Genomic DNA, 22435 nt, shown 5'->3' with positions numbered 1-22435 from the left:
GTTCAGTTTTAGGGATAAAGATGAGTTGAAATTGAGCTACACGACGGCCAGATGCGGTGGCTCATTCCTGTAATCCCAGCACTTTGGGAGGCCGAGGCGGGCGGATCACGAGGTCAGGAGATGAAGACTGTCCTGGCTAACATGGTGAAACCCTGTCTCTACTAAAATACAAAAAAAAATTAGCTGGGCATGGTGGCGGGCACCTGTAGTCCCAGCTACTCAGGAGGCTGAGGCAGGAGAATGGTGTGAACCCAGGAGGCGGAGCTTGCAGTGAGCCGAGATCATGCCACTGCACTCCAGCCTGGGTGACTGAGCGAGACTGCATCTCAAAAAAAAAAAAAAAAGAAATTGAGCTACATGTCTTAGAGCCTGGCAGCTTCCCTTTTCCCTCGCTTCTTAAGTTCAGCAATTCAGGATTCCAACTCGAAGGGAGGTGAGTTTACCAGTCCCCCTGTAACCCCCTTTGGTATTTTCCGAATTTTAGTTCTTTTCTCCTAATCTTACCAAGCTGTCAAGTTCTCAGCTGGTCCTTAACACTTGGCAATTGCTCTCAGGGACCAGAGTGGTTATAAATGTAGGGTTTCCCTCTTTAGATCCTGTCTCTCTGATACCTTACTATCTTTCAAGTTATTTGATGCTTTCATGCATATATTTTGTGTGTGTGTGTGTGTGTGTGCAACTTTTTTTTTTTTAAAGACATTTATTCAGCATCATGATCAGACTATTACATTTAGCAATCAACAGCATGGGTGCAAAAAAAATCTACATTAAAACCTTTTGTTGGAATGCTTTAAACAAAAGAACAGAAACTAAAATAACCTGTTATACAATTAGTCACAAATACAGTCCTCGAGTTTTTTGCCCATATACATGAGTATTTGTCTAAAACATGTCTTCTTTGTAGCATCTAGGCCCTGCCACCACTGTGCTTGGCTGAATTCACAAATCTGTTTTAACCTGTAGCTTCCCTGTCACTTCTCTGGTTCTCCTCTCCTGCTAAGCTTTGTTACCTAATTAAAATCTTCTGCTACTGCCATAGCTACTGCTGCTACTGGAACCACCATAGTAGCCACTGTGGTTTCATGGTTTGGCATAGTATTGGCCTCCACCACCATAGGGGCCAGAGCTTCTGCCTCCAAAGTTTCCTTCCTTCGTGGGTCCAAAATTTGAAGACTGATTGTTGTAATTGCCAAAATCATTGTAGCTTCCACCACCTCCAAAATTGCTTCCACCATTACCAAATCCATTATAGCCATCCCCACTGCCACCAAAGCCACCATGACCACTGAAGTTTCCTCCACTACCAGAGTTGTCATTCCCACTGAAACCACCTCCACGACCACCACGTTTCCAGAATCACTTAGCTTCTTTGGCTGGATGAAGCACTAGCCATCTCTTGCTTTGACAGGGCTTTCCTAACTTCACAATTGTCGCCATTCACAGTATGATATTTCTGAATGACAGTCTTATCCATGGAGTCGTGGTCGTCAAAGGTTACAAAGGCAAAGCCCCTTTTCTTGCCACTGCCTCGGTCAGTCATGATTTCAATCACTTCAGTTTTTCAGAACTGTTTAAAATAATCTCTTAGGTGATGTTCTTTAGTGTCTTCTTTAATGCCACCAACAAATATCTTTTTCACAGTTAAGTGGGCACCTGGTCTTTAAGAATCTTCTGTTGAGACAGCTCTCTTTGGTTCCACAAGTCTTCTGTTCACCTTTTGTGGCCTTGCATTCATGGCTGCATCCTCCACCTCCACAGTGGCATATGTGACAAACTCAAAGCCCCTGGAGCACTTGGTGTTTGGATCTCTCATTACCACACAGTCCGTGAGTGTCCCCCATTGCTCAAAATGGCTCCTCAGGCTCTCATCGGTTGTTTCAAAGCTCAACCCTCCAATGAAGAGCTTCCTCAGCTGTTCGGGCTCTTTAGGAGACTTGTGACTTAGACATGATGGCATGGAGAAGAGAGACTTTAATGATGCTTCGGCGTCATCCATGGGCAGAAAGCTTTTTTTTTTGGAGACAGAATCTCACTTTGTCACCCAGGCTAGAGTGCAGTGGCATGATCTTGGCTTACTATAGCCTTGGCCTCCTGGGCTCAAGCTGTCCTTCTGTGTCAGCCTCCCTAGTAGCCGGGACTACAGGTATGCATCGGCATGCCTGACTAATTTTTTAAATTTTTAGTAGAGATGAGATCACCCTGTGTTGCTCAGGCTGGTCTTGAACGCCTGGGCTCAAGCAATCCTCCCTCCCTTGCCTTCCAAAGTGCTGGGATTACAGGCGTGAACCACTGTGCCTGGCCTATTTTCAACTTTTTCTTATGGTAGTTTTCAGTTATATACAGAAGTCAAGAAAATAGTTCAGAACAACCCCGTTTGAGGCCGGGTGCGGTGGCTCACGCCTGTAATCAGCACTATGGGAGGCCGAGACGGGCAGATCACGAGGTCAGGAGATTGAGACCATCCTGGCTAATGCGGTGAAACCCCGTCTCTACTAAAAATACAAAAAAAAATAGCTGGGCCTTGTGGGGGGCACCTGTAGTCCCAGCTACTCAGGAGGCTGAGGCAGGAGAATGGCGTGAACCCAGGAGGCAGAGCTTGCAGTGAGCCGAGATCATGCCACTGCACTCCAGCCTGGGTGACTGAGCGAGACTGCATCTCAAAAAAAAACAAAAACCGTTTGTTTCCTTAACACAATTCCAGTAGTCGTTGATAGAGCGTCCTTGCTTCTGATATGACAAGATATTCCAAGCTCCTCTAATATCCTTCTCCTTATCTGGAATTGGTTATTTCTCTAAGAAACTCTGGTTTCTGATAGTTTTTACTAGGGATATCCTTGTAAATTTTACTTTAATTTTGTAGCTGTTGGGAGGATTGTTTAAATTACCAGTCCATTGTTCCCAAGAGTTGGCCATTTATATTGATCCTTGCGGGTGGCCTTCAGAAACCCATCAAAGACCCAGAGAGACTGCTTGTTGTCCATAGTTTTGGGCAGAGGGGGTTGTGCCATGGACCGTTTGCCAGTTTTATGAAACCTATGGATGCCTTTTCAGAATCTTCTGAACACAGTGAATGAAATACATAGGATCACAACAGAAACCAATTATATTTAAGTTATACAAATATTACTACCCTGTTAAACAGAAGACCATGGTGTCTTTCTTTGTCAGTAATTTTTTTTTTTTTTTTTAGACAGTCTCACTCAGTCACCCAGGCTAGAGTGCAGATGGCGTGGTCTCAGCTCACTGCAACTTCCACCTCCCGGGTTCAAGTGATTCTCCCACTTCAGCCTCCTTAGTAGCTGGGACTACAGGCGCATGCCACCACACCCGGGTAATTTTTGTATTTTTAGTAGAGACAGGGTTTCACTATGTTGGCCAGGCTGGTCTCGAACTCCTAACCTCGTGATCCGCCCGCCTTGGCCTCCCAAAATGCTGGGATTACAGGCGTGAGCCACCGCGCCTGGCCTCTTTGTCAGTAATTTAAGTGACAAGACAATATTGTTGGTATATAGATAATTCAGATTTTGTTTTTTAAGATATTAAAATTAAGTTTTTTTTTTTTTTTTTGAGATGGAGTTTTGCTCTGTTGCTCAGGCTAGAGTGCAGTAGTGCGATCTTGGCTCACTGCAGCCTCTGCCTCCCAGGTTCGAGTGATTCTCCTGCCTCAGCCTCCTGAGTAGCTCGCACCACAGGTGCGTGCCACCACATCTGGCTAATTTTTGTAGAGATGGGATTTCACTATGTTGGCCAGGCTGGTCTCAAACTCCTGACATCAGGTGATCTGCCTGCCTTGGCCTCCTAAAGTGTTGGGATTACAGGTGTGAGCCACTTCCCTGGCCAAGGTGTTTTTCTGTTTTTTTTTTTTTTTTATTATTTTTATTTTTAAGGCAGTCTCCCTGTATCGCCCAGGCTGGAGTGCAGTGGTGCGATTTTGGCTTACTGCAAAATCGCTCAGCCTCCCAGGTTCAAGTGATTCTTCTACCTCAGCCTCCTGAGTAGCTGGGACTACAGGTGCGCACCACCACACCTGGCTAATTTTTTTAGTAGAGACAGGGTTTCACCATTTTGGCCAGGCTGGTCTCAAACTCCTGACCTCAAGCAATCAGCCTGCCTTGGCTTCCTAACGTGTTGGCCTCCCAAGGCCTCACACTCTACAGGTGTGAGCCACTGTGCCGGGCCAAAATTAAGGTTTTGATGTTTAATAAAAATCAGTTGTGGGGTGGTCTTTGGCTTACCTCCTTTTATATATTCATCAACAAATAATTGTTGATGGGGAATTTTAGTGAGCATTGTGGATGTATGATTTCGATACAGTTCGACTTAGATCAAAGTTAATAGGTTTTCACAAGACTGCCCTCACTTTGGATACCAGCTGCAAACTTCGGGGGCTCCCATGTTACTTTTATTTCTGACCAAGTACAAATGTGGAGGTTTCCATCACACTCAAGTTTGATAATTCAGTTAGGATGACTCACAAAACTCAAGAAAGTCCAGTACTTATAGTTTATTATAGCAAAAAAAAAAAAATACAAATTAGGACCAACCATAAGAAGTGACATATAGGGCAGTGTCTGGGAAGGTCTCAGATACGAAGTGTTCATGCCCTCCTGTGGAGACAGGGTATTAACCAGGAAAGCTCATGTGAGCCTCTGTGTCCAGAGTTTTTATTGGTGCTTAATTACATCAGCATGATCCATTGAATCATTGGCCTTGAGCTTGAATTCAATTTCTTGCTCCCCTCTCTGAACTTTGGGCTGTTATCCTGGGGCTCAGAGCCCCAACCTTCTAATGCCATGGTTGGTCTTTCTGGTTTGGCCAGCCCCCCACCTCCACATCCTGAGATCTTGTTAACATAAACTAGGTGCTCACCGTGAATCACAGAGATGCCCTGTCCCTCTCAGGACATTTCAGGGATTTAAAGGGCACCAACTGGAGCTGGGACAAAGGCCATCCAATCTCTTTGTTATACCACAGTCAGCAATTCTGTTTTCAGTTTGATGCCTAAGGACCAGGCCTAGTGATACCACGTGGCTGACCTGAGCTGTGCCTGAGCGCCTGCATGAGAAGACTATGTGCTCTGTCCTGGTGGCAAATCTAGTCAAGTGTCAGTTGATGAGTTTAAGTGGTATTTTGAGCTACAACAAATGCAATGGGATGGAAATATATGTGATTTCTATTGTTGAGAAGTTGGAAGTACTACTACTAATACTGTGGTTTGTTGCATGCATTCATGATAGAAGGAAGTGCTGTACTTCAGGTAGAGGTTAGGAAAGATGAAGATAAAATTTTTTCTCCTGTCCAAATCCATGGTCCTTATAAATTTTGACCAGGTATTACACTTGTATTAAAACTTGGTGTTTTGATATTTAGTGGTTTAGGGTGTTTAATAATTTTTTTTGTTTTTTGAGATGGAGTCTCGCTGTGTCACCCATGGTGGAGTGCAGTGGCATGATCTCGGCTCACTGCAACCTCCACCTCCTGGGTTCAAGCAGTTTTCCTGCCTTAGCCTCCCGAGTAGCTGAGACTAAAGGTGCATGCCACCACGCCTGGCTAATTTTTTGTATTTTTAGTAGAGATGGGGTTTCACCGTGTTAGCCAGGATGGTCTCAATCTCCTGACCTTGTGATCCGCCCGCCTCAGCCTCCCAAAGTGCTGGGATTACAGGTGTGAGAGCCACTGCGCCTGGCCTAATAATTTTTATATTGATAGAGAATTTGGGCTCTGAAGGCCTTCAGATATCTACTTGGTATATATGATAGCTGCTTTGCCAGGATCCTTAAGTAGCTGAACATTGTGTAATTAGCAATACTTTATAAGGATTGAGCCCTTTATTTTAATCTTTGAAGTTTTAGCTAAAGGCAGAGCCTACACCAGAGGCCCCTAGAACATTGTCCTTAAGTTCCATTCATTGTAACATTTATTTTTTGAGAAAGGTCTTGCTCTGTCACCCAGTGCAGTGATGCCATCCTGGCTCACTGCAACCTCTGTTTCCCAGGCTTAAGTGATCCTCCCACCCCAGCCTCCCAGTTAGCTGGGACTACAGGCATGCACCACCACACTTGGCTAATTTTTATTTTTTATTTTTTTATAGCAATGAGGTCTTACTGTGTAGCCCAGGCTGGTCTGGAACTCCTGGACTCAAGTGATCTTCCTACCTTGGTCTTCCAAAGTGTTGGGATTACAGGTGTGAGCCCCACCCTGCCCATTGTAACATTTTAAATAAGAATATCTAATAATTTTTTTTTTGAGATGGAGTCTAGCTCTGTCGCTCAGGCTGGAGTGCAGTGGTGCAACCTCGGCTCACTGAAAGCTCTGCCTCCCGGGTTCATGCCAGTCTCCTGTCTCAGCCTCCTGAGTACCTGGGACTACAGGCGCCCGCCACCATGCTCGGCTAATTTTTTTTTTTTGTATTTTTAGTAGAGATCGGGTTTCACTGTGTTAGCCAGGATGGTCTCGATCTCCTGACCTCGTGATCTGCCCGCCTTGGCCTTCCAAAGTGCTGCCATTACAGGCATGAGCCACCGCGCCTGGCCCAAGAATGTCTAATAAATTCTTGTAGTTACCTAGGAAGGTTTTGAGTTGTACTCTGAGTATTTTTTCTTTCCAGAACTATAAAACCTAAAACCATTGACCCTAAATTTTTGTTGTGAAACATTTCTAACATAGAAAAGTTGAAACAGGCAGTTAATATCTGTACTCAACATGTACATTCAGGAATTGCAGATATTTTGCTGTCTTTTCCTCTTTTTTGTTTTTAAATTTCTTTTCTGCTAAACCATCCTTTCTTACCCTATTTTTGTTTTATTTGTTTATTTTTAGAGATGGGGTCTCATTCTGTCACCTAGGCTGGAGTGCAGTGTGACTTGATCATAGCTCTCTGCAGCATCAAATTCTTGGGCTCATGGGATCCTCCCACCTCAGCCTCCTGAACTGGAACTACAGATGTATACCACCACATCTGGCATTTCTCTACTTTTAATAGTAATGTCTTAGTTACAAACTTAACTGGTAAACTCTTGTGATGCTGCTGCTAGTTCTAAACTTAGTTACTCCTTTCCCCTGCTGTTTTTTCCCTAAACTTTTTAAATGAAATTTTCTTTTTCTTTCTTTATTTTTTAAGATGGAGTTTCGCTCTTGTTGCCCAGGCTGGAGTGTAGTAGCATGATCTCGGCTCACTGCAACCTCCGCCTCCTGAGTTCAAGCGATTCTCCTGCCTCAGCCTCCCGAGTATCTGGGATTACAGGCATGTGCCACCACGCCTAGCTAATTTTGTATTTTTAATAGAGACGGGGTTTTTCCATGTTGGTCAGGCTAGTGTCGAACTCCCAACTTCAGGTGATCTGCCCACCTCAGCCTCCCAAAGTGCTGGGATTACAGGCGTGAGCCATCGCGCCCAGCCTTGAATGAAATTTTCTACACATAGAAGAGTTGAAACTATAGCAGAGTGACCTAACCTGTCTACCTGATATCAAGATTTTAATTTGCTTACGTTTTGCTCTACTGTTTTTTATTATTGAACCATTTGAAAGTTGCATTAAATTGCAGACATCATGACACTTCTTAAAGTAAGGTTGTTATTCTTTGTAACTACATGCCATATTTAAGAAAGCTAATTAGCCCTTCATATCTAATATCTATGCTCTGTATTTAGATTTTAGCTATATGTTTTTTTCGTATAAATGTCTGTGATAATTTATGTAATCCCCACTAAGTTATAAAGGAGAAACAAATTCTTATTCTCTATGCTCATACTCAGCACAACACTTCTGTGATCAAATGTGTGTGGGTTTTCCCTACATTATCTGTGTCTCATTTTCTCTGATGACTCCAGTTGGTTGTCCTACAGTTTAACTTCTCAGAGTATCCACCTGGAAATAGCATCACATCCCACAAGACTGCCCCCATTTCTCATACCAATTGCAAGTCCAGGTTATTTATTTTATTTATTTACTTATTTATTTTTTGTGAGATGGAGTTCTCACTCTGCCACCCAGGCTGGAATGCAGTGGTGTGATCTCCGCCCACTGCAACCTCCGCCTCTCGTGTTCAAGCAATTTTCCTTTCTCAGCCTCCCCTGTAGCTGGGACTACAGGCGCGTGCCACCATGCCCAGCTAATTTTTGTATTTTTAGTAGAGATGGGGTTTCACCATGTTGGCCAGGCTAGGCTCGAACTCCTGACCTCAAGTGATCCGCTGGCTTTGGCCTGCAAAGTGCTGGGATTACAGGCATGAGCCACCACACCCCAGCCAAGTCCAGGTTATGTTATGTGCTTCTGACACACTAGCTATAAATTGGAGACTCCTGTGATTCCTCTTTCAAAGAGGTTTTGTAATTTGCTAGAATCACTCACAGAACTCAGGGAAACAGTGTATTTGCTAGATTACCATTTTATAATAAAGAATACAACTCAGGAAGAGAGATGGATAAGGCAAAGAAGGAGTGTGGAACTCCCCTGCCTACTCTGGGCTCATCACCCTTACAGTACTTACATGCGTTCACGAACCTTAAGTTTCTCTGCAGCTGTCCTTTTGGGTTTTTCTGTGATCTTCAGTAAGCTGGCATGATTGATTATGTCATTGCCCACTGGTGATCAGCTTAGCTTTTAGCCCTCTCCTCTACCCGCCTCCCTTCCCAGGGTAGGGCTGAAAGTTCCAACCCTCTAACCACTGGTGGGTTCCCCTGGAAATCAAACCACTTCCTGAGGCTATCCAGAAGCCATCAGACATCATTCATCTCATTAGCATAAAAAAGACACTGGTATTCCTAGAGTGTTAGGAATTTGGGTACCAGGAAATGGAAGAACAAAGTATATATTTCTTCACATGTTTAACCTTGTGTGACAACAATTTTTTTTTCTTTTTTGTTTAGGTCTTGTTGCATACCAAGGTAACAGTTTTAAGACAACTTGTTGACAGCCCAAGCTTCAGTTTACACTTGACATGTTTCACTATTAGTGCTCCTGTATACTTTTTCATTAGTGGTCCTGGTGTTAAGATATGGGAACTTAGTATTTTTGCTTAAACAGTTTTAGGAGTCAATTTTCTTTTTATAAATAGCACTGTTCAGTGGTAGCAGCAGGCAACAAATACTTTGATATGACTCTGTTTCCTGAGAATTACTGCTTTTATATCTGAAATGTTGAAATATTCATGTTTTAGCCTTTTTAGAGACAATACGTTGTCATTGATTTCGTGATACCCTATTCCTTTATTGAAACAATCTATGTGTTTATTTTTAAATAGGAAGTTTATCTCGACAATGCTAGTTGCAGTCTGTGTGACCCTGACCAAGTTATTTTAATGTCTGTGCTGCAGTTTTTCAGTTTCCAAGATGGAATAGTTATAGTGCATATCTTCCTCATGGTTGTGAGGAGTGCATGACACATAGCGAGTGCTCAGTGAACGGTCATTTTTCTGGTAAGTAGTTGGAGAATCTTTTGATCTCCTTTGAGATTGCAATAGAATGAGAATTTTGAGTTTCAGAATTTAAGTTCATGACACATTTTTAAGATTAGTAAAATTGCAAGCCTGGATACTGTTAGATAAGAGTTCTAAATTTCTCTTCAAAGAATCAGTATGTCAGTATGTTCACTTCTTTGCCTTCTACTTTTAAAATTAACTTCCTCTTAAAGCAGCCTTTCCCACCCTCATTCCTATTACGTGCTCCACCCTGGCTCATTCTGATTACCTGCTCCACCCTGACTCATTCTCCACCCTGACTCATTCTGATTTCCTGTTCTGTCATAACCATTTTTCCCGACAAACCACTCACCCCGTCACTCTTTTTAAATTAGCCAATTGGAAATAGTTTAGCCTGTGCGGTCTAACCCTAGCCAGTAGGGGAATGACAAAGCAGCAGGGGCCACATGCGTCAGGAATAAGAATCCCTTGCTCTCCCTTGTGCAGGTAGTGTGCTCACCACTGCTCCATCTGTGAGGGCACACCCTTCTATAGAAGTAAATTGCCTTGCTGAGAAGAAGAAAAAGAAAATTTTGTATTCGAGTGCTATTTATTTTGTGGCACTGAAACTTTATAACAATACTTAACTATATTTAATAAAGATGGACTTAGCAAAGGAAAATCCAGCATCTTTTTTTCTGTTAATTTCTTATGAAAAATTTGAACTGAAATAAAAGTTCAAAGAATAACATTAGTGAACACTAATATTCTCTTCACCTATGTTAAAAAATATTTTGCCATGTTCATGTTGAATGGAAATTGTAGGTGGTGCCATTGTTTTGAGCTAATCTTCTGCACTGGGCCACGATAGACCAGACTAAAATCTAAATGGAGCCACTCATGCTGAGGTTCCAGACTACCAAACTGAGGTGTTATCGGACCTTTCCAGAAATCAGGAGAGAGGAATAGCCTTAATTTCTCAAACCAGGCAGTTCCAGTTGGCATGATAATGCAGTTCCCAATCAGTGATTTCTCTATTGTCCTGTTTTTTCCTTCCTTCCTTACAAGGAAAGTAACTTTGAAATGACCAATCCGCTTTTTGTTCTGCCATCCTGAAATAATCAAAAGGATCACAGTCAAGTTTAAAAGAGTTTTATTCAGGCCAGGTGCGGTGGCTCATGCCTGTAATCCCAGCACTTTGGGAGGCCGAGGCGGGTGGATCACCTGAGGTTGGGAGTTCGAGACCAGCCTGACCAACATGGAGAAACCTCGTCTCTACTAAAATTACAAAATTATCTGGATGTGGTGGCGCATGCCTGTAATCCCAGCTCCTCGGAAGGCTGAGGCAGGAGAATAACTTGAACCTGGGAGGCGGAGGTTGCAGTGAGCCGAGATTGCGCCATTGCACTTCCAGCCTGAGCAACAGAGCGAGACTCCGTCTCAACTAAACGAAACAGAAACAAAAACAAAAGAGTTTTACTCAAGGGCAAAACTGAGAGTAGCCAACTGGGTAGTGCAGAATCCAGAGGAATGGAGCCAGCCAGTCCTCTGAAGCTGAAAAGTTTAAGGTCTTGCTTATGTAGGCAGAAAACAAATTTAACAGGATTGCCACATTTTCCATACAAGGTTGGTTTATGAGTTATAGCAATTTGATTAGTTACAGTTCTTTTCCTTTTCCAATTTAAAAGAGTTTATTTAACATTCCATCTTAGTGTGGTAGTCTTGAGGTCTTTGTGTAAAAGAAGGAAGTTAATCTACAATGAAGATTAAGTTTAGAGGGATGGGGGTCTTCTCTGGAGCCCTTTAGTCTTTTCCAACATTTTACAAAACAGTGTAGGTAAAGAGGCTAATTCATTATCAGAGGACTAAAGCTGCCTGTCATGTGACTCAGATCCCATTATCACATTTCTTTAAGGCTGAAAATAATTTAAAAACTTCCAGCAGATTTGATTTTGAATTATTTTCACAGTTCTTTGTTTCTGCTTTCTTCAGGCCTGTTCTGTCTGTACACGTAGCCTCTGCTCTGCTCATTGGATGCTCATTCTATTTTATGGAACAAAGTGTTGCTTGATTCTAGAATCGTAAATAAAGCTGTTTAAGATCCTTAAACCACATTATTGTAATTTTGTCTTTTGATATTTATGTTAACCCTCATGTATATATTGTTTTCTTTCCCTGAATTATTTGAAGTTAACTTACAGAAATTGTGAGTCTACCTCTTTAAGCATTTCAACATGTTTCCAAAGAATATATTCTCAGGCATAACCACAATGTCTTTGTTGTGCTTTTAAAATTTAATGATAATCTTACAATATCTAATGTTTAGTCTGCATTTAAATTTTCCCAGTTGTCTTAAATGTGTGTGTGTGTGTGTGTGTGTGTGTGTGTGTCCGTGTGTTTTTTCTTTTGATACAGGGTCTCACTCAGTTGCCCAAGCCGAAGTGCAGTGGCTCGATCATGGCTCACTGCAGTCTTAACCTCCTGGTCTCATGTGATCCTCCTACCTCAGCCTCCTGAGTAGCTGGTAGCTGGTACTACAGATGTGCACCACCACCCACAGCTATCCTTACTGTGTTGATCACTTGAACTCCTGGGCTCAAGTGATCCACTCCTCAGCCTTCCAAAGGATTAGGATTACAGGCATGAGCCATTGTGCCTGGCCTTAAGTGTCTTTTGTAGCTTTCGCCAGCCCCCTCCCCCCGCCCCAACAAACCGTGTGTTTAGGGTTTATTCATTGTGTCTTATTGTTGAGTCTTTAGTCTCTTTTAGTCTAGAGCAGTATGTCTACCATTTTTCTTTTTTGACACTGACTTTTTGAAGAGTATGGCCCACTTTTCATGTACAAAGTCCACCTTTCTAATTTGTCTGTTTCCTCATGGTGTTGTCTAAGTTGCTTCTGCATCACCTGTATTTCTGTAAACTAGAAATTCGATCTAAAAGCTTGACTAGATTTTTTTAAAATATATTTTATATTGCCACATTTCACCTGGAGGTAAAACATTTTTGACGAGTATTTTATAAGTGATATAGCCTGCTTTGCGTCATATCACATTAAGAAGTGAATAAAGCAAGGTTGATTCCCTTTTAATGATGCCAAATTGTTTTATCTTTCAATTCCGTTGTAGTGAAGGATCAAGATTGCTCCATTGTAAAGCAGTAACATTTTCCCCTTTATAATTAATGAGTAACCTGTGGAGTTACTTGTTTAGATACCATACAATTATTGTTCTCCAGCAACCTTTCTCTTGATAGTTTTAGCAACTATTGATGGGTCTCTCTGAATGCAGGACCTTCTTCTTAATGGCCTTATAATTAAGCTCCATTTGACAATATTTTCCGTAACACTTGAAGGTTCTGCTAACCTAGAAATAATGCTAACTCTGAATCTAAAATTTTTTTGTTTCCTTCAGTTTTTTCCTTCAGTTTTCATTTACAAAGTTAATCACTTAGTAGAATAACTTAAGGTGAAGATGGTATATCTTTAAAAAAACCGGAGCAAATTAAGTTTAGCCTTTTCCAGTCAAAGAAGAGTGGGATTTGTTTTAGAAAAGCTCTAGTTCATCTGAATTTTGAAAGCCTTACGTGGCAGCTGTTAAAACCAGGGTTTCATTAGTTAGCACTCATTAGTGTTTTCCTTTTGATCTGTCTCTGCATTTCTTTCTGGTCTTAACAGGAGTTAGGATAAGATCAGGTGGTTGAACTATTTATTACTTGCAACTCAAAAAAGAGAAAGGACTCTAAAATTTTATTTTATTTTTTAGATTACATCTCAACATGAGGGAAGGACTCTTTTTTCTTTTTTTTTTGAAATGAAGTCTTGCTCTTGTCGCCCAGGCTGGAGTGCAGTGGCACTATCTCAGCTTACTGCAACCTCTGCCTCCTGGGTTCAGGTGATTCTCCTGCCTCAGCCTCCGGAGTGGCTGGGATTACAGCTGCCCACCACCATGCCTGGCTAATTTTTGTATTTTTAGAGGAGACCGAGTTTCACTATGTTGGCCAGGCTGGTCTTGAACTCCTGACCTCAGGTGATCGTCCACCTCGGCCTCCCAAAATGCTGGGATTACAGGCGTGAGCCACCACACCCAGCCGAGGGAAGGACTCTTAACTGGAGTTTTGCGTTCTAATATTATTCAAATAGCCACCATGTATCCTTCCCCCACTGCGACTCTTCCTTCTATTCCTGTCTTAAATTTTTAGTTTATTAACAAGTTCAACTTAAAATTTTAATGAAGTGGAAAACAGCAGAAAATACTGCTAAGATAAGCTTAAATCTGATAGGAGGGTACATCAGAATATCAGTAAGTTAAAATTTTCATTTCATTGAATGAATTTGTTAGGATAAATTGATTTTATGTAGTTTTAAAATTTCTTTAATCTGGCTGGGTGCAGTGGCTCAGGCAGAATTTTTTTTCTTGATCTTTGAAGTCATTCTGTAAAGAGCACAGAAAGGGAGTGGAGTCATGGGATGTTTTTTAAAATTGGGAAATACTACATTATGGTTTGTGGGTTTTTTGTTTGTTTGTTTGTTTTGTGACAGTCTTGCTCTGTCACCCAGGCTGTAGTGCAGTGGTGCGATCTCGGCTCACTCTAACCTCTGCCTCCCGAGTTCAAGCAGTTCTCCTACCTCAGCCTCCTAAGTAGCTGGGATTACAGGTATGCACCACCACACCTGGCTAATTTTTGTATTTTTAGTAGAGACCGGGTCTCGAACTCCTGGCCTCAGGTGATCTGCCCACCTCGGTCCCCCAAAGTGCTGGGATTACAGGTGTGAACCACTGTGCCCAGCCTACATCATGTATTTTTTTTTTTTTTAAATAAAAAGCTCTTGATCTTCTTTATTTATTGTACTTTTTTGAGATGGGGTCTCACTCTGTCATCCAGGCTGGAGTGCAGTGGTGTGATCTTGGCTCACTACAACCTCTGCCTCCTGGGTTCAAGTGATTCTCCTGCCTCAGCATCGCGAGTAGCTGGGACCAAGGGCATACGCCACCATGTTCGGCTAATTTTTTTGTGTGTTTTTTGTAGAGATGGTTTCGCCATGTTGGCCAGGCTGGTCTCGAACTTTTGAGCTCAAGTGATCTGCCTACTTTGGCCTCCCAAGGTGTTGGGGTTTGCAGGTGTGAACCACTGCGCCTGGCCTTTACATCGTGTGTTGTATGCTGATGGGACTATGCTAGTGGTAAATGTATACAGAGAAAAAGGATGGGATTGATTAGGCAAGTGACAGGGTTGAATGTGGCTCAGAGATATTGCATCTTTTATTATGGAGACAAAGGGTACTGATCAGTTAGTCAATTTGGTGGTAAAGTGATGAGTAGTTGAGTAGTTCTCTTTGCTTCTGTTTTCCTAGCCTATCTGCTGAGGCTGTGGGTAGTATTGTTGAATGCACACTTGAGATATGAGATTACAATTTTGAAGTGAAATTTTTGTATGTTTTTCATCCATGTTTAACCACTTTATGTTGTAAGCACTCTAGGAAGGGATTTGGGTTAGGGTTTTGCCATACAACAGTGACAAGAAGAGAAGGGAAGAAAATTGAGAAAAGCAGTGGAATAATAATCATCGTGATGTGATTGACCATCCATGAAAATCTAAGTAGAATGATAAGGGAAGTTAGTCCCTGAGGGAGATAATGAGATATTGGAAAAACAATAAAGCTGTACATTGGTACTGGTTGCATCAAAGAATTGTTGGAATGGGAGTGTCAGTGTAAGAAAACTAGAATGATCAGAGATGGTTTTGAGTATGAGATACTTGAAATAAAGGTTTTGGGATTATTGCAGTTATTGTTGATAAAAAGGTCTGTGTTGAGACTGTGAGAATAGATGAAGTGTAGGGTAAGTGGTTTGAAGGGAGGGTGTCTGAGAGCCAGGCGGGAGGTTGAATGGATCATATGTGTGGATGTTGAGGATGTCAAGAATGTTGATGGGATCATGGAGGAAAAGAAGTAAAGCCGATACCATAATCTTCAACAAACGTGTGCCGATGACGGAAGATTCACAGGTAGAAAAGTAACAAAAAGGGATAGCTGTTACGACTAGTGTTATGGCATGTGCTTCTAGGGTGAGGATTGGGGTAGGAGAGATTGTGTCAGGGTGTGTGGTGACAAATGCAAACCATCTTTTTGGGGGAGCTATTGGTGGTAGGGTCATGTGGTCAAAGTAGACTGCACTTTGCTGAAGAACGACTCTACCTTCTGGAGAGGTTTGGGCAGGCTGGGGGAAGAGAGTAATAGGGGCCCATTAGATAGGTCTGAGTGGGAAGAGAGTTTAATGAGGGAAAAGAGGGATATGAGATTTGATGTGGCAGCTGGATAGGCTCTCAGGGAAAGGTGAGTAAGCAACCAGTTGTCCTGATAGCCTTCATCTTAGGCCTAGTCTCTCTACATCATTGAGTGGTGAAACAGACCTGCTATATCTCTAGGAACTAAATTTGGTTTAAAAGATGACACTGCTTCTGGCAGGGTGCAGTGGCTCACGTCTGTAATCCCAGCACTTTGGGAGGCCGAGGCAGGTGGATCACAAGGTCAGGAGATTGAGACCATCCTGACCAACATGGTGAAACCCCATCTTTACTAAAAATACAAAAATTAGCTGGGCATGGTGGCGCACACCTGTAGTTCCAGCTACTCCGGAGGCTGAGGCAGAATTGCTTGAACCCGGGAGGCGGAGGTTACAGTGAGCCAAGGTTGCGCCACTGCATTCCAGTCTGGCGACACAGCGAGACTCTGTCTCAAAAAAAAAAAAAAAAAGATACACTGCTTCCATAAAATGACTTTGGCATTTGCATGGGTGAGGAACTTTCTTTGAGGCTCCGCTGAAATTTCTCGACCTTTTTCTTTAGTTTCTGGAAGCTTGTGAGCAGAAAGGGAAACTCAGAGACGTGTTTGGCTATAATTCTTTCTCTTGCCCAAGACCCTGGCCTGCTGATCTTCAGCCTTGCTGTTACTCTGTCTTGAACATGATTTCCTGTGCTGCCCCCGTGCTGTCCTTCCACTCTGCCTCCCCAGTAACCTCACACCCCTGTCTCCCACCCCCATACTCTGTTTCTTTGTGTCCCATTAGAGAGATGGGCCATGCTGTCTAAATCTTCTGTGAAATCCCAGCATCCACCCTTTTCTGGTTTCTAGCAGCAGGATGCTTTAGGATAATAATGGGGATGCCAGACAGCAGCTGTATTGTGTTCCAGTTGATCTTGGAAGAGCTTCACTTTTGGGTCTTGCACATGTCCCAGGCTTCGTTTTTTAAAGAGTCTATCACCTCTTTTTCTCCTTTCTACTTTGTCATGTCCTAAGAACCCAGGTCTTAGGAAATAAAGTTAATTGCTTTGGGACAAAATGCACTTTAGCTAATACTTTTGCTTAAAATTTTATGTTTAATGGCTCACTAGGCATAATTTTGCTCTCTTGATGCTCTAGTAATGAACTGTTTCACTATTTTACAGAGTGCTTGTGATTTCACGTATTTTTGCTGAACTCGTAAAAGAGACACTTGGATGGTGGATTAACCAGAACACTAACATTCTTTGAAAAGTTTCAAATTGGAGAATATTGAATTTTCACCCTAGTCCAGCAGCTCCGCTGCTCACTTAAATACAGATGAATGAAGACCCCATTCGGAAAGACACCTGGCCAGCGGTCCAGAGCTGATGCAGGTAGGCATTGCGGTTCTACACATATTTAAATATATACTTTAATATAATTCATTTCAAACAAGTGTAAAATTGGGTACTTTCATATAATATCTAGTGAAAAACTTTGTCATTTCTAGTATGTTATACACATATGCATATATTAAGAAGCAGATTTAAGTTTCTTGAAAGGGAAGTAGTCACATGAAATTTCTGTATAATCCTTTAGCAGGTTAGAAATGTCTAGTAAATTTAGCAAGTGAATTGTAAATATCTGTTAATAGGATTATAGTAAAAGGAGTTTTTTTCAGAAGAGTTAAAGTGAGGTGACATGAGTTGGATTTAGTGAAATTTAGTGTACTGAGAGCAGCTTTTAGGAAGAAAGATAAACTTGGAATTTCTTGTGTTTACTTGAAAGAAGTTTACTGGTGTGGAAATTTTAATAAAAATTACATTCATTCTTATTTTTGTGGCACATAGCTAGTATAACTTGAATAGAAGTTAGTCTTTGCCTGATTTTTAGCGTGCCTGCCCCAATAAAGATAAACAAAATCTTATAGAATACCCTATAAAATAGGTAAGTCATACTTTCTTTGGGACTTGAAAAGCATTCTTCTCCATTTCAGACATATATTTGAATGTTGAAAAAGAACATTTTAGGGTTCTTTGACAAATGAATCAGAATTATTCTATAAAAATTATTAGTACAAACTTAAGTGATTTAGAACAATTTCTTCTATTTATTTACTGTAGTATTTGGAGTTCCGTTGTAGAAAAACCACAAGAATTAAGATTTCTAAGTACCCTTTATCTTTATTTTAGCTTCTCTTTTATAAAGATAATATTCATTTAAATATTTAATATTTGTCAGTCAGATTAATTTGGGTTGGTGATGACTGAAGTTTAAGGTATATGAGAGCTTACTCAGAATCCTAGCCATTATTAGCTGTATAAAGATGGGCACATTTCTTAGTCCTCTTGAGCCTTAGTTTTTCTCATCTAAAAAAATGGGACTTTTTTTTTCTTTTTCTCTCTTTTTTTCTTTTTTCTTTTTTTTTTTGAGACGGAGTCTCGCTCTGTCACCCAGGCGATCTTGGCTCCAGGTGATCTGCAACCTCTGCCTCCTGGGTTCAAGCGATTCTCCTGCCTTGGTCTCCCCAGTAGCTGGGATTACAGGCATGAGCCACCATGCCCGGCCAGTTTTTTTGTATTTTTAGTAGAGATGGGGTTTTGCCATGTTGGCCAGGCCGGTCTTGAACTCCTGACCTCAAGTGATCCTCCCGCGTCAGCCTCCCAAAGTGCTGGGATTACAGGTGTGAGCCACTGCGCCTGGCCAAAAAATGGGACTATTAATATACCTATTGGGGTTAAGGACTAAATGAGATGTGAGTCAAATGTTTAGGTAGTTGCCTGGCACTTTTAATAGTGTTATTATTGATCATAATGTTTAGAATAAGATATTTTTATTTCTTCTCATTAATTGAAAAAATTGCTGCCAGGTGTTTATTGACTGGTGAAACCTCCCAGGTCTCTGTCATTTGAAATAGTAATTCCTTTTCTAAAGTTCATATATGTACAGCATACAGCATTCCAAATTCAACATGCATTCTTCTTTTAAATTTCTATTTTTATTTTAGATTCAGAGGTACGTGTTCAGGTTTGTTACAAGGGTATATTGTATGGTGCTGAGGTTTGGGTTTCTATTGATGCTGTCACCCAGATAGTGAACATACTAGTTCCAGCAGGAAGTTTTTCAGCCCTTGCTACGTCCCTCCTTCCCTTTGGAGTCCCCGGTGTTGATAGTTTCCATATTTATGTCCACATGAACCCAAGATTTAGCTCCAACTTATGAGTGAGAATATGCAATATTTGGTTTTCTCTTTCTGCATTAGTTCACTTAGGATAATGGCCTCTAGCTGCATCCTTGTTGCTGCAAAGGACTTGATTTCATTCTTTTTCATGGCTGTGAACATTGCTATTTTTTTTATCGATTTTGAAATCATCTTGTGAGGAACCTAGCAGGCTGAGTAAAGTGATGTGTAATATGGTATAAGTAACTGAAGGAACTAAACCAAAAGATTTTATTTTTTTTAAGGGTGAGATTGTTAATCCTAGCAAGTACTTCGATCTTACATTTTCTTATTCTTTGATTTTTTTATGGCATATGGCATAGGCTTAAAGACAAAATAGGTTCTGTGTAAATCCTAGTTGGCGTGTTAGATATTTTAGCATAAGAGTCCGTGAGGTTATTTTTTAATGTTGTGTAAGAAGATACAAGAAAAACAAACCAAAGTGTTTTTTCTTGCCTATTCTCTCTCTCTTTTTTAAAGAGACAGAGTTCCTCTCTCTCACATAGGCTGGAGTGTGGTAGTATGATTATAGTTCACTGCAGCCTTGAACTCCTGAGCTTAGGTGGTCTCTGCATCAGCCTTCCGACTAGCTGGGACCACAGGTGTGTGCCATCAAGCCTGGCTAATTTTTTTGTAGAGACAGGGTTTCACAGTGTTGCCCAGGCTGGTCTTCAACTCCTGAGCTCAAGCAGTCCTCCTGCCTCAGCCTCCCATAGTGTTGGGATTACACTTAATGAGCCAGTGTGCCTGGCCTCCACCTATTCTCTTATGTAATTCAATACAACACAGCACCTCTGGTCACCCAAATGTGGGAAGGGGAGGAGTTGCTTCCCACCAGCAATCAAGCAGTTCTGCAGCAGACAGCATTTCACTTCAATCCAATTCTGATACTCTCCACCTGGAGACAGCATCAAATCTCATAGGTTGAGGGCTCAGTCCCACAAGACCGCTGCTTGCTTCTGATGCCAGTTCAGATGCATATCTGGGCCTCTGGAACTTCTGGTCTGAACAGCCATAAATTGGAGTTTCCACAGCCCTGTCCCTGGGCTCAATTAGTTTGCTAGAGCAACTCACAAAACTCAGTGAAACACTTAACTTTTACCAGTTTATTATAAAGGGTATTACAAAGGATACAGATGAACAGCCAGATGGAAGAAGGAGAGATGCATAGGGCAAGGCATGCAGGAAGGGGCATTGGCGCATCTACCCACCTCCAGGAACCTTCAGATAGTGTTGCGCTATCTGGAAGCTCTTCTAAACCCTGTCTTTTGTGGTTTTTATGGAAGCTTCATTGTGTAGGCATGATTGATTACATCAGTGGCCATTGATGATCAGCTCAACCTTCAGCCCCTGTCCCGTAACAGTGGGTGGTTGAAAGTCCTGATCCTTTAGTCATGCCTTGGTCCTACTGGAGACCAGTCCCCATCCTGAAGCTGTCTCTGGTTATCCCATTAGCATACAGAAGACACTTACCACTCCAGAGTTTCCAAGGGTATTGGAAGCTGTAAGTCAAGAGGAGGAGGAAGGCCAAATATATATATTTCACAGTATTACAGAAGTATACCCTATTTTGGAAAGATTGCTGACCCCAGGATCAGTATTGTTTATAAAATAGAGTCTTAATCATTCTTCCTGTTAGCATAGACAAATGCTCTGCTGCTTCTAAGTCCCTGTATCAGTTACCAATGTGTCTATTTGCAAATGAAAGAAAAATCACCAAAAAAGGGTTTTGTCTCAGGCAGCAAGAAGCCCAGGTAGGCATTTCAGAGTTGGTTAGGTAGTTCAGCTATGCCCTCAGGCAGATGTCATCTCAAAGGCTTCTTCACTCACATGGGCTGATAGGACTTAAATAGCCTGGAGCTTTAGCCACCCGGCCTCCTGGGGCATCTCTTTTCTTATGGGGACCTTTATATGGAGGCTTCCAGATAGTATCCCTAAGAGAAACTGTCACAGCTGTGTGGCCTTTATCTAGCCTTGGAACTTATACAGGTTCACTTCTACTGCATTCTATTCATTGAGGCAGTCACAGAGGCTCACCAAGTTTCCAGGGAGGGAGCATAGACACTATACTTGATGGGAGAAGTAGCAAAGAATTTGTGGCTATGTTTTAAAACTGCTACAGTGGTAAATACATTGGGTAGACAACTTCCAACATCTGCCATGACCCCCAGTACCTGTCTTTAACATAGAGGGTGAATGATTGAGGAAATATTTGAAAGTAATAATTTTATATTTTCTTTATCTCATTCACATATCAGGAATTTCTGTTTTGAAAATAACTTACGTTTTTCTGTGATTATGTTGAAATTTAACTGGTTGCCAAGTAGCAGTTTATGCCTAATGACATTGGGTAACAAGTACTATTAGGGTATATGGTAAATTTTTTTTCACATTCTCCCCTGGTGTTAGCCTCCATTTTTAGTATTTTAGCAAAGGTTGCAGTATTTTCCTTTTATGATATATTTTTTCTTTTTTTTTTTTTTTTTTTTGAGATGGAGTTTTGCTCTTGTTGCCCAGACTGGAGTGCAGTGGCACGATCTTGGCTTACTGCAACCTCTGCCTCCCAGGTTCAAGTGATTCTGCTGCCTCAGCCTCCCAAGTGGCTGGGATTACAGGCATGCACCACCACACTCGGCTAACTTTTTTGCATTTTTAGTAGAGATGGGGTTTTTCCATGTTGGTCAGGCTGATCTCGAACTCCTGACCTCAGGTGATCTGCCCGCCTCGGCCTCCCAGAGTGCTGGGATTATAGGCGTGAGCCACCATGCCTGTCCCTTTTTATGATATATTTTAATCATATTGATGGTACAAGGAATGTTAGTCATAGATGCTCATGTACCTACTACTCAAATTTAACAAATATTTCTCTCTCTCTCTTTTTTTTTTTTTTTTTTTTTGAGATGGAGTCTCAAGAGCTCTGTCGGCCTGGGCTGGAATGCAGTGGCATGATCTCGGCTCATTGCAACCTCCGCCTCCTGGGTTCAAGTGATTCTCCTGCCTTAGCCTCCCTAGTAGCTGGGATTACAGGCATCCGCCACCACGCCCGGCCAATTTTGTATTTTTAGTAGAGACGGGGTTTCTCCATGTTGGTCAGGCTGGTCTTGAACTCCCAACCTCAGGTGATCCACCCGCCTCGGCCTCCCAGAGTGCTGGGATTACAGAAGTAGGCCATTGTGCCCAACTTTGAATGGCATTTTTATTTCTCATTCTTTGTGTGTGTCCAGTGGGTTTTATTCCCCATTCTTTGGAAACTTTTAGAATTGGCTTTTTATGTCTTCTGAAACTTTTATGATAATGCCTGTTAGCGTATATCTTTTTCATTTATTGTTCTAGGCTTTCAATCTTCAGATTAATCCTTTAGGTCAGGTACAGTGGCTCATAAACTATAATCCCAGTGCTTTGGGAAGCTGAGGTAGGAGGATCATTTGAGGCCAGGAGTGTGAGACTGCCTGGGCAACATGGTGAGACCCCTTCTCTACAAAAAATTAGCTGGGTGTGATGGTGTGTACCTGTAGTTTTAGCTACTCAGGAAGCTGAGGTGGGAGGATCACTTTGAG

The 22435-nt window shown here is 41.8% G+C and overlaps 1 protein-coding gene and 1 pseudogene across 14 annotated transcripts in view; one reads left to right on the top strand and one right to left on the bottom strand.

Annotated features, from left to right (window-relative positions):
* SPIN1 (spindlin 1) overlaps positions 1–22435 on the top strand; it is a 90093-nt gene that overhangs the window by 21347 nt on the left and 46311 nt on the right. For 4 of the 14 annotated variants that reach the window (XM_016961098.4, XM_520115.8, XM_009456843.5 and 1 more), the window contains exon 2: positions 16843–17052. The exons of 1 other annotated variant lie outside the window; for it this stretch is intronic. In XM_016961098.4, the coding sequence (XP_016816587.1) occupies positions 17001–17052 (52 nt within the window). In that variant the 5' untranslated portion in view covers positions 16843–17000. Of the gene's footprint in view, positions 1–3190; positions 3332–6091; positions 6185–6819; positions 6982–9243; positions 9418–16842; positions 17053–22435 lie in introns of those variants that run through there. 9 more of the 14 variants (XM_054658222.2, XM_016961095.4, XM_003312153.7 and 6 more) reach the window with 6 other exon arrangements.
* On the bottom strand, positions 994–1996 carry LOC101058239 (heterogeneous nuclear ribonucleoprotein A1-like; annotated as a pseudogene).

The sequence above is a fragment of the Pan troglodytes genome, chromosome 11, assembly GCF_028858775.2.
Source record: "Pan troglodytes isolate AG18354 chromosome 11, NHGRI_mPanTro3-v2.0_pri, whole genome shotgun sequence".
NCBI classification, from domain to species: domain Eukaryota; kingdom Metazoa; phylum Chordata; class Mammalia; order Primates; family Hominidae; genus Pan; species Pan troglodytes.
Note: the sequence above shows the minus strand (reverse complement) of the source record. Positions and strands in the feature narration are given on the sequence as shown.